The following is a 12,499-nucleotide window of genomic DNA, read 5'->3' as shown; positions in this document are numbered from 1 at the left end:
CTGTCATTTTATCATCATCACCATTACTTTATCTCATTGCACTGAGGTGGCGTGTTGCCAGCATTGTCTTCCTAAAGGATATTTCTAATCATATCCCTGTTCTATTAAAAAACTTCTGAAGACTCTCCATTACCTTTAGAGAATTAAGTTTGAACTTCAAGTTCTCATGATCTAGCTCCATCACTGAGTCCTGGAATGTTAGAGTGAGATGGGTCCTTAGAAATCATCTGTGTCACCTCCTGCATTTTTACAGATAAATAAATTGTGGCATTCCAGACTTTTGTCTCTTTGCACCCTTGCTATTCCATGCCCCGTTCTAGATTCCTGTGTGAGACTGACAGACCTCCCCATTCTCTTGAAAACCATAACTACACTTTTCTTTAGGAACAGCTCTCTAGCACCTCTTTAAAGTCCAGTGTTAGTGTCCTGGTTTGACATGAAGAGACTTGGTGAGAAAACCAAGGCTAAGAAACTCCAGCTTGCTTATAGGAGAGAAGTTCATGAAAAAGGCCTAGCATAATATCCCAGAGTCAATTACAGTTTTGGAAGAGGTAGAATCTTGGATGGCCTAATAAGGTTTCTAGCTGGGGAAATAATAAAGGTTTAGATGGCGGCGGCTGCTATTTTTCCAACTAAAACAGTTGAGGTAAAGTTATGGCCCGCATGGGGTTAATGACCAGGAAGGCCATTAGGGATTACCCAGCCCTGCAAGTTAGCTCAGTGATAAGATCAGACATCCTGAATCCCACATGAACTTTTTCTCATTATTTTCAGGTCATTTAGTTTTAATTACTTATAAATTTGGGAAGGTAATTAAATTGCAGTCATGTGAGACTTGATTACTCTGCTGCTATTACATCTGGACTGAGTGGTAGAGTAGGAGCATGAATTTGTCCAGAGGGAGTTTCTCATACTAGTTTGCTTGTCTCTGCCAACAGTGATGAACGGCTGAAGCTTTCTGGACAGTGGCTTGGACACCTGCCCAAGGTCCTCAGGGCTGAAGGGATGCTAATAGGACCACCTTGGGGAAGGTGTAGGCGAGACTATGCAGAGACGGCTCCTGCCTGTCTTTCTCATTTTCTACCACTTCCAATTTATATGACAGCTGATGCTCAGCAATCCAAAGTCTAGTAGAAACTTCATTGTCAAGACTTCCATGTCAGTCCTGTGTTCTGCATCTTTGGCCCTTAATCCTGAGCAACATCTCCTGCATTTTCTCCAAGTCCAAGGTGAATGACCTAAGCTGCAGTCTAGGGTGGCACCTTTACATGTAGGCAGGCCAGGAAACCAGGTTTTCACCTAGATTTTCCATGCTTTCTGCAAGCAGCAAGTGCAGCCCTCAGGACCAAACAAGATGATACCACTGCTCACTGTTACCCTGAATGTTCTCTTCACCTACGTTCAACTGACTGCCCTGCCCACTGGGTCCCTTACTTTTCTACAACCCTTTATTCCTGACATGCATTCTGCCTGAATTGCCTCTCTCTAGAGATCTTTACCTATAGAAATCCTACTCATCTTTCAAGGTCCAATACGTATTCTAGTTCCTACATGCAGCTTTCTTGAATTGTCCTAGCCAGAAATCATTTTCCCCATTTCTGTGTTCCCTGTGCACCCATAACACTTTACTTATGCTCACATGACACTGTACCTTTCTTTTTTCCTCAACAAGACTGTAAGTTCCTTGAATAGAGAAATACTTCTTATATGTATTTGTATTACTTAACTCCTAATGCTGTACATTGTATATACTAGATACTATGTAAGTATTTACTGAATGAAAATTATTTAAACCCCTGATTTAAACCCCTCTACTATAAGTGGCTGAGTATCTGTCAAGAGAGCCCTGTCTACTTCTAGAAAAAAATCTCAGAGTATTTTACTCCTTGAAGCTCAACAAATGAAAATAAATCCTGGATTCCTGCCACACATACCCATACACAGACTAAAGAATATCTGCCAGACACATAAAATTTAGATCATATCTGCCCTGCCAGGTGGCTCAACTGGAGCATTGTCCCATACCCCTAAAGGTCGCGGGTTTGATTCCCAGTCAGGGCACATACGTAGGTTTTGGGTTTGATAGCCGGTCAGGGCACATATGGAGGCAACCGATCAATGGTTCTCTCTCTCTCTCTCCCCCTCCCTCTCCTTCCCTCCCTCCCTCTAAACATATCCTCAGGTGAGGATTTAAAAAAAATCACTGGGCTAAGATTAGGAGGATCTGGCATCTGGGAAGATATGCATGACTCAGACATAATCTTTAGGCTGAAGTAGCGAGTCAGATCTTTAGTCACATGCCTAGAAAAGGTTATGAGCAAGTTTAGAAAGCCTGCCAACTAACCCCAGAGAAGAACCTGCCTGTCTTCAGAGTTACTATCTTCAGAGTTTCATGGCTCTTTGCCGAATACTGCCGAGTCCACACCTGAGGCAGAAGCCCATGACACAGTGGAGAGTCACCACTATGTAGGCTTGGGCACATTGCTTAACCTCTCTGATCCTCAATTTTCTCTGCAAAAATTAGAATAAATACCATTACCCTACAGGTTTCCTAAAAGGATTAAATTATGCCCTAGCCACTTTTTCTCAGTGGTTAGAGCGTCCTAGGTTCGATTCTGGCCAAAGGCATGTACCTCGATTGCAGGCTGGATCCCCAGCCCTGTTCAGGGTGCATGCAGGAGGCAACCAATCGATGTCTCTCACATTGATGTTTCTCTCCCTCTCTCTCCCTTCCACTCTCTCTGAAAAGCAATGGAAAAAATATCCTTGGGTTATGATTTTAAAAAGGGATTAAGTTACATAATGAGTATAAAGTGCTTTGTGTAATCGAGATGTGTTAGACATTAGATTTATGTGAGTTCCCTTTCCTCCTGGAATAAACTGAAGAAAGCCCTAACTGGAGCCAGAAGAGGAACAAGAATTTGGAGGCACTCTTGCTTCCCAGCTCAGGGCTTCTTCCTCATGTCGTATGCCACAGCGTCTGGCTTGCTGAGCCTGGCCAAGTGGTGATCTTATTGTAGACCTCTGTGTTTTCTCCTAGCCTCCTCTCCATTGAAGTATGGGTAATTTACCCTTCATTTGCAGGGTAATTTATCAAGACCTACAGCTTTGCTTAAAATTTAACCCCACCAAGGAGAAATGAGGACCAAAACTCCATTAATCTTGGCCATCTCTGAGCTGCTTCTTAGAGAACACAACCAGGCATTAGCACAACAGAGCCCTTAGTACCCAGTTGAGAGTTAAAACTACATGCAAGCCCAGCCTAGCAATTGAGCATTGACCTAGGATCCAGGAGATCGAGGTTCGATTCCCAACCAGGGCACATCCCGGGTTGCGGGCTCAATCCCCAGTTGGGGGCGTGCAGGAGGCAGCCGATCAATGACCCTCTCATCGTTGATGTTTCTATCTCTCTCCCTCTCCCTTCCTCTCTCTGAAATCAATAAAGCTATATTAATTTTAATAGATGCAAAAACTGTAGTTCTAGCACTGGAGCCAGTTCTTTTCTTGAGTTACATAGGAAGCTACCTTCCCACTTTAAGCACTGAGCAGAAAAGGCAAAGTCATTACTGTGGATTAGCAACCTGGAGAGGGCTTGTTTCATATAGTAGTATCTGTCCTTCCCCTCTAGCATGAACAAACACACACACTTCCAGTAAAATCTTTAACCTTAGAGTTTCTTTCTGTACAGAGGGAAGGGGTATAGTGACTTGAAATTTTTCCAAAGTACCTCAGCCTTGCTAATGGAGGTAACTTGTGACCATAGCATGATCATGGGGAACAATTGAAGAAACAAGTGGTAGAAAGAGCTTCACATTCACTAAGCATTTTGTCAGGTGTTCATCTCAAAGCCTCCCACAGATCCACTGACCAAGAGCCTCAGGAGAGCCCCCAGCTTCCCATCAATCAACCTAATTTTTCCCTTTCACATCTGCAGACTCCACAGTAATGGTTTATGTGTCTCAGAGGGTGTTACACACAAACTAAATGAGAAAAGCCATATGGGAAGTTCTGAAGACCTCAGTCAGACCTGCTCAACATAAGGAGAGCCCAGGCTATCCATTGCTTTGGGAATCTGACCTCAGACATTCCAGCCTCATCCTTTCAGACATGGTTCCCACTTATATCCTAGATTCCAAAATAGCCAGTTAGTAGTCTCTAATTATGGCTGCTTAAGTTTCTGTTGGCTGTTTTTTGTCTGCTGGCCATGTTTACCTCTTGCCTAGCTCCAGAGCATGCTTTCACATTCACAGGCTCTTAAAACTACTGAGCAGGAAACATCCCCTACTCCCACCTTGGAAAAAGAAAGGAGACTTTTCAGTGACAAACTAATATCCAGTTGCAAGCCTGCTCTGTCCCAGGAGCCTGTGTATCTGAGGCTTTCTATACGTCATTACTATTCTTTTTGGGAGAATTTTCCCAAGGAGTAGGAACTCCTCTAACTTCTGACTGGACCGCTTTGCTTAAAGCAGAGGGCAAGTTGAAAAGCTCTGGAGGGTCCCTTAATGCCCACCCAGTGAGTGTATCCTGAGTTTGAGCCAAAAAAACACACAAACTAATTCTGTCTCCACCCATCTCTAGCCCATACCACAGAGGTGCTATGGCTTTGGCCTTTTACTGCTTTCTGACAGGCTTAAAGAAGAATAAAGAAGATTCTGTAGTGCCATAAAGTGCTAGATTTATTTTATTTTATCTTGCATTTTACTAAAGTTTTGGTGTTTGGGAGAATCTTTTTTAATGGCCTGTGCATCGATAGTTTCAGTCCTTAGAACATCCCTTCTCTATCCCCCATGCCTCCTAGGTTGCGTGAGGATATTTCCTTAGTAGATGTTTTGTTTTTGTTTGTTGTTTGTTTTGTTTGAATGGATGCTCACACCCTTCTTACCCCCTTTTCCCCTCCAGCTGCTGGACTCTTTAGGACTGAATATTAACTTGTTAAGACCGAGCTCCTCCCAGAGCCATCTCGGCTCAGAAAAGCAACTTGGCAGTTCCAGGCTTCCTCCAGGCTTTTCTCCCCTTAATTTCTTTGTATGGCATTATGGTTAAATGTGTGGATCCTGGAGTCAGGCAGACCCAGATTTATTTGAATCTGCTACTTCACAGTTACATGGTTTTGGGTAAATGGTTTAACTTCTATGTTGCCTTATCTACAAAATGTGGTTATTTTTACTATATCTGAGGTAATAATGATACTCACACAATCATCTAGGAAGCTTTTTCCCCCCTAATTAAATACATAAGGCCCTTCACCCTAGACCTACCAAAAAGGCTGATGGGGCCAGGACATTGAGAGTGTTTGTTTGCTGTTTTATCACTGACTGCCCACGTGATTTTTCTGATAAAATGGCTAGATTTGTAAGTCACTCCTGTAATATACATAGAGTATTTAGCATAGTACCTGGCACAGAGTAGGTATGCAATAAATGCCAGTGATGATTTTCAAAAGGATCGTTCCTCACCCACCAGACTTCAGGGGCCAGGAAGATGCTATTTAAACACATTTAAGGATGTTAAGAGCAAGCAAGCGGTGCTACTCTTGAGAGTGAATATAGGGTCTGGAGTAGTGTTTTATGAGGTGTGGAGCTGGTTTGAAAAGCATCCCTTTTTTTCCTAAATGAGTATTTTTTTTCTTTTTTTAACTTTATTAAATGAGTATGAGAGCTGTGAGGCACCCATTATTTCCAGAGCTGATCTAGGAGGATTCACAGGATCTGAGCTGCAAATGAAATTTGGTATATATTCCCAGATGAGAGGCAGGAGGGATAGGTCAGTTTAGGGACCAGCACCAGCTTCTACTCCTCAATAAAGGAGGAAAAATTGGGTGGAATTTAGGCCTGGGGTCGCCTTTTAGGAGAAAGATCACTGTGAGCATATCTAAACTCTGGACTTCCCTAAGGCCAGGTCTTCCCTGGACCCAGCTGAGCCATTGTGTCTTCCAGTAATAGCTTCAAGCATGTAGCCATTAACTGGACTGACCAGCTATTCCTAGCTTATGGAGGAGCCAGACCCCAGCCCATAGCGGTGAGGATTGTGAGGAGAGCCCTCAGCACTTCCTAACTTGGCTACTCTGTTACAGAAGCAATATCCACGGCAGTGTCATCTGCAACAATGCTGTGATAGAGAAGGGAGCAGACATCAAGGACTGCCTGGTTGGAAGTGGCCAAAGGATTGAAGCCAAAGGTAAACAAAACCCAAATTACAATCACAGATGCCTCTTTTTACCTACCACACTAGCACAGACAATACTCAGTGCTGGTGAGGACTGAGGAACAAGCACATACATACACTACAGTGAGAACATAAACTAATAAAGCTATTCTTGTAGGGGGATTAACACCATTGTCAAATTTTTAAAATTTGACCGAACAGTTCCATTTTTAGGACTTTATCTTACAGATGAGCTCATATATGTATGCATCGTTACTATCAAAAAATTTAAAACATACCAAAAAGATTGAATGGCCCTGCTTCGCACCAATAGTTTACGAGGACTCTTGGACATGAGAGAGAAGGGCCAGTAATCCAGCAAAGGCTCTGGCCCCCGAAGTCCTTGAGCACTTCGTCTGACCTGAGGGGTGTGTGTGTATTTAAATATATATTTATTGATTTCAGAGAGAGGAAGGGAGAGGGAGAGAGAGAAAAACATCAATGATGAGTCCTTGATTGGCTGCCTCCTGCAGGCCCCCAGCTGGGGATAGAGCCCGCAACCCGGGCATGTGCCCTGATTGGGAATTGAACCTCGATCTCCTGGATCCTAGGTCGATCGATGCTCAAGCACTGAGCCACGCCTGGCTGGGCTGGCTGAATGTTTTTAACCAAAAAATAAACAAAGCTCAAAATCAATAAGAATGGCTAATTCCTTTTTAGATTATTCCTAAACCTAGAACAGGGTGGGACAGGGAAGGTGCTGAAGGAATGAACCCCACCAGTTCTGTATTGATAGGAACCACGTCATTTCCCTTCTTCCCAATAAGCAAAGGCCTTCACTGTCTTTTTCCTTCCCCTTTATAGAGTCGCATACCTCCCTTTTTGAGCTTTCCAATCAAACAGACCTGGGTTCACATCTCAGATGTACAACTCAATGGATGTGCACCAGGTTAAAATTTTAATCTTTAGCCTCAGATTTTCAAAACTAGAAAAACTGAGACAATAATACATATCTTGAAGGATTTTTATGAGAATTAAATACAAACAAATGTTGTGAGGAGTACACACACTTCCTGGAGCATACCAAGGGACTTAAAGTTCCATATACACACTGTGCTGCTCTGCCTCTCCATGCCTTTGCACATGCCCTCTCTCTCTCTGGAATTTCATTCGAAGACTTTGCCCAAGTGTTTTTTTCTCTGTAGAGCTTTCCCTCACTCTTCCCATGACTCCCTACAGCCAAACTGAGCATTCCTTCCTCCTCTACACCCCTGCACTTTGTCAACACCTTTATTAAAGTACTTTCACAAGTTATGGCAATTATCCATGAATCTATACCTTCCCTACCAGACTGAGATCCTCAAGGGCAAAGACTGACTTATTCCAATATGTATCCCTAGGTCTCAGAGCAGGTCCTGGTTTATAGTAGATGCTGAGGTGGGGGGGTGGGGTGTGTGTGTGTGTGTGTGTGTGTGTGTGTGTGTGTGTAAATGAGTGAATCCTGGTGGGGGGGTGGGTGTGTGTGTGTGTGTGTGTGTGTGTGTGTGTGTGTAAATGAGTGAATCCTGGATCCATAGAGCATATTTTGGGGGATTTCAGGGCAGAAAGGCATGTGCAAGATGGTTGCAATTATCATAAGATCTCTTCTTGCTTTTTTTCTAAACTTATGCTAATAAAACAATTACGTACACCCTGGCCAGTATGCTCAGTGGTTAGAACATAGGCCCACACACCAAAGAGTGGTGGGTTTGATTTCCGGTCAAGGGCACTTATCTGGGTTGCAGGTTCCATCCCTGGCACCGCATGGGAGGCAACCAATCAATGTGTCTCTTTCACACCAATGTTTCTCTCAGTCTCTCTCTCTCTCTCTCACTCTCCCCTTCTCCCTCCCTCCCTTCCGCTCTCTCCCCTAAAATTAAAAATTAAAAAAAGACCAGAGGAAGAGGCCACTCCTGGCTTGCCCAGCAGAATTTGATCAATGATATCTGGTTTCTCCTTTTAATCCATCTTTCCTGGACCAATAGGAAAAATGTATTTGGCCTGAGTATCCAAGTTCTTTGTGATCTTCAGGAACCTCAGGTCTTAGCTTTTTCCCCCTGCTCAACATAAGCTCACCGAGGCCTACCCTGAGGTTGCAGAGAAATTTGTTTCTTGAGCAGCTGGGGCCTGTTGGTAGTTTCTTTAAAGTAGGATTCAGAACCCCAGCCTTTCCTCTGACTGTGGAAGAACTTAAAAGGGGTCCCCACAGTTTCAAAAGCAGCTGTTCAGCGGGTCTGTGGAGCTGCTTTGTTATCCTGTCCCCTCCTGTCTCCTCATTGTATTTCTCCCTCCTTTGTTCTCTTCTGTTTGGGTTTGTGACCCCCACACAATGTTTCTTCCACCTCCTTCCTGCCTCTTTGTAAACTATCTCCTGCTCAACAAAAAGTAGAAACATCCCCCGGTGCTTTCTTCTTTCAGTCTCTCCTGGAACCAGGAGCTGCTTCCTTTTGTTGTTTTTAAGATTTTACTCTGTAGGTTTATTTGAATGAGTGAACTCCATCTGCCACCACCCTAGAGGTCCCTTCTTTCTTGTGTACTGGAACCTGGAATTTCAATTTCTGCTGCTTCTCCCCATTTCCAACAAAGTAGTGGTGCCCCTTCCTTTTACTTTGCAAGGACCCTTTTTATTCTATGTGCAGAATGCATGAATGCCAGCTCCTGAGGGTTTGAGGCATGGCATCTCCCATCAGGGAGCCCAGGGCTGGGCTTCAGTGTCTCCTGGGCTCTCTGTCTCTGACACTATGTACCATTTTTTTTTTTTTTAAATATGTTTTTATTGATTTCAGAGAGCAGAAGGCAGAGGGAGAGAGAGATAGAAACATCAGTGATGAGGAGAGTCATTGATCAGCTGTCTCCTGCATGCCCCCTACTGGGGATTGAGCCTGAAACCCAGGTATATGCCCTGACAGGGAATCCAACTGTGACCTGGTTCATAGGTCGAGCTCAACAACTGAGCAACACTGGCTGGGCTATGTTCCCATTTTTTAGCAAGGAGACCTCTTAATGGTCCTCCTGAAGGGGAGGTGGTCAGGAAGTTATCTAGATTCTAAAGTAGAGAGCCCCAACACCTCCTGCTCTGTCCTCTATGCTGGAGGACCTGTGTATCCAACACAGTAGTCAGTGCCTTCCTGCTACAAAGACTCCTTGCCAGTCACCTGTTTCCACTATCACTTTTCTTTGAGGCTGAACTGTATGGATAAAGCAAATTCCTATCCATTAGTGTAGCACTCAAGACCTATTCATATAGATGATTCAGACAAACATCAACAACTCAGGTCTTCACCAGCAAAGAGCTCAGTAGATGGCAAAGTCCACAGTCAGTCTTTCTCACATAGAGGAATTTCAGGAAAAAACATTCATACAGAAGTAATGCTGTCCCCTGTCCAAATTCCAATTACTTGTATATCACAGTCACCACATCCATAGCAATCTTTTACCCCAAAAATATGACTCTCATAACCAAGTGCAGGCTTCTCTGCCCTATTTTAACACTACCAGGAGAACAAGCCATTTTCTGACAATTCTGGCTTTTCTCACCCAACTCACCATGCTCAGTGAGATTATCTCTAGCAAAAATCCTGGTAACCACGTATGACCTCCTGCTTAAGCCAGTAGAAAAGCCATATCCAACAAAGTCAAAACCTGGGAGACTCTAATTAAATATTTCATCTGAGTCTCTTATCACTGTCAGCAAGAGAACTTGGATCTCTTCGCAATGACCACAGTGATCAGTCCTTTGGCCATGAACGTAGATGTTATGGGTGCACAGGTCAAGTCCTGGCTAGCAGGACTCCTTCCCAGCTTCCCAACAGCACAGCTTTTCATATGTGCCTTGTTATTCCCCTCTAGCCCACTGGTTTTTCCCCAACTTACCATCCTCCCTTGTGCTCTTACCTTTAAGATATTTCCCAACCATATTCTAGCTCAGAGCTTTTCCAGCGTGTTTACTGAAGCCTGCTTCCAGCCCTGGCCAAGCAGAACTAGGACTGCTTGTTGCTCCCCTCCAGGTTTCCCCCACCTTACTGAATCTCCATGAAAATACATCTACCCCCAATACCAGATAGAGTCTCTCTCCCCTGAATCCCAGTGAGTCTTTTCCCACCCCCAGGCCAAGAGCAGACCAGAGGACAGAGAGGAGAGTGGGAAGGGCAAGCCAATGAAGGCTCAGGTGTTTATTTGGAGCCTGGTAGAGCATTGTCTGCCCCAGCCAGGCACCTAATTAGCTCCTCTGGTCTGGAGCACTGAAGGCCAAGAAGAATGTTTGTTGGAACTGGGACTGTCTTCAGAATAGCCCATTGCCCCTGGAGACTAGGAAGAGACTGAATGAAGGAAGAAGAGCAAATGTCAGAGTCTGCATATGAGCCGATGAGGCTGACTCATGGCTATACAGGGATAAAGGGTAAAGTAGAGCTTTTGGAGGTACCCTGGGAAGGTAGCCAGAGCAGTATTTCCTTTCTCTTCTGGTCAGTCTTATCTCAAGGGCGGAGCCCCATTGACAGTCACATTCCAGGACCAGCCCAGTCCTAGGGAATTTGGCAGCCTGAGCACTGTCTGGGCCTCCGCCCCATTCCTCTCACTGAAGGAAGCAGATGGCTATGTAGTCCAAAAAGGAGCACCTCCCAGGACAGGAGTACACAGACCAGACCCAGACCCATTTTGTAATTTCTGTTTAATACTTATCAAAGCACTATGCTGGGCTCTTTACATCAGTTATCTTACCAAATCCCCACAACTTTATGAGGAAACTAAAGCCCAAAGACCTGGAACAGTTTGCTCAAAGTGAAATTAGAATTCAAGTCTTTATGACTCAGAAGCTCTTTCCTTTCCTGCATTGTCACCTTTCCTTCCTCTCTTTCCTGTCCTTTTCTCACATGAGATTGCCTCTGTCCAATGCAATGCCATAACAGCAAACTTTGTGAAAGACCTGGACCTAGGTTTCTCTTCCCAGTGGAGAAGGTGAGAGAAATGGGCCAGAGGGTTCCAGATCCCCAAGCACCATTGTTGTTCTACTGCACCAAATGTGTCAATTATATTCTCTTTGAGAAGGAAATTGGAGGCCTTCTCTTCTATACATACTTTTTTTCCTACATCTGTACTCTCACTTAACCCCCCGAATACCCACACATTCCACAGAGTTAGTGCCTTCTCTAGTCTGGGTGCTAGTAGGGTGTGTATGAAGATCAATAAGACTTGTCTCTTGTCCAGCTGCTCACAATCTGTCACGGACAGATGAGGCAGGCAAGAGCCAGGCCATGGAGGGCCTTATGGGTTTGGACATATGAAAAGAATTATGGCCACTGTTGAGAACTCAATGATTCTGTAACTCATTGAATCCTCACGACAACCCTATACAGTTGGTGGCGTTATTTCCATATTACATATGAGGCACCTCCCTTTTTTCCTTTGGATATCTCCATTTAACCATTGAGTCTCATTTCTCCTCACTCTTTCCCCCTACTCCCCATCCCCAGGCCACACCGCACTATTTCATGTTTCCTTTCTCTCATACCTCTTTATTTTTTGCTCCTGTTGTCTTAATAACCTGGAGTGCCTTCCCTTTGATACACTGCCTGAAAAAACTCTATTCATTCTTTAAGACTCCGCTCCAGTCCCCCTCCTATGTGAAGTCTCCCTGAAAGCCAGGTGTACAGAGTCAGTCCCTCCTGCTGTGTGGGAAGATGCTGTCTCTCCTACAGTCCCTTTGGCAAGTTATATTCCCAAGAGCTTCTCAGGAGCAGAACCACATAGGAAAGGAATAAATGCTTACAAACACAGAATAAGAAGTAATTGGGTTTGAAAATGACATCTTTTGCTGACAGTTCTCAAACAACCTTTTCCTTTTCTTTTGTAGCCAAACGAGTTAATGAGGTGATTGTGGGGAATGACCAGCTCATGGAGATCTGAGTTCTGTGCAAGTCAGACGCCTTCCTTTTGGCCCCCAGAACTACAGCTGTTGGCCGGCCCACCTGTTTGACTCTGTATTTATTTCCCAATAAAGAAGGGCTCCCACAGGCATGCTGGAGACTTATGGAGTGGTGCCCTGGGGCGCTCCAGGGATACACAGTGTGTGTTCATGAGTCATGTGGTCAAGACCATCTAGAACCAGTGTGTAGAACAAAATAGGACACAAAGGCCTAGCTCCCACGTACTGAAGTTACCAGGCAGGGGCAGCAGCTGTCCAGTGGTAAAGCTCCTAGGAGGACTGCTTTCTGACTGGCTGGTCTAGCCTAGTCCATAAAAGCATATCCCATCTGAAAAGATCTAGAAGTACTTCAGTCCTTGGCCCATAGGCCTAGTTAGCAGTGCCGTCTCTGCA

At 44.5% G+C, this 12,499-nt stretch overlaps 1 protein-coding gene across 2 annotated transcripts in view; it reads left to right on the top strand.

The window, feature by feature from the left end:
• The window catches only part of EIF2B3 (eukaryotic translation initiation factor 2B subunit gamma), a 65,729-nt gene extending 53,491 nt beyond the window's left edge, over nucleotides 1-12,238 (top strand). The window contains exons 11-12 of one of the 2 annotated variants that reach the window (XM_016199252.2): nucleotides 6,074-6,177; nucleotides 12,035-12,238. In XM_016199252.2, coding sequence (XP_016054738.2) covers nucleotides 6,074-6,177; nucleotides 12,035-12,087 — 157 coding nt within the window. In that variant the 3' untranslated portion in view covers nucleotides 12,088-12,238. Of the gene's footprint in view, nucleotides 1-938; nucleotides 1,793-6,073; nucleotides 6,178-12,034 lie in introns of those variants that run through there. The other variant, XM_016199250.2, reaches the window with a different exon arrangement.
• Nucleotides 12,239-12,499: the final 261 nt, after the last annotated feature.

This window comes from Miniopterus natalensis, chromosome 9 (assembly GCF_054644295.1).
Source record: "Miniopterus natalensis isolate mMinNat1 chromosome 9, mMinNat1.hap1, whole genome shotgun sequence".
NCBI classification, from domain to species: domain Eukaryota; kingdom Metazoa; phylum Chordata; class Mammalia; order Chiroptera; family Miniopteridae; genus Miniopterus; species Miniopterus natalensis.
This window is presented reverse-complemented; position numbering and strand designations above follow the sequence as displayed.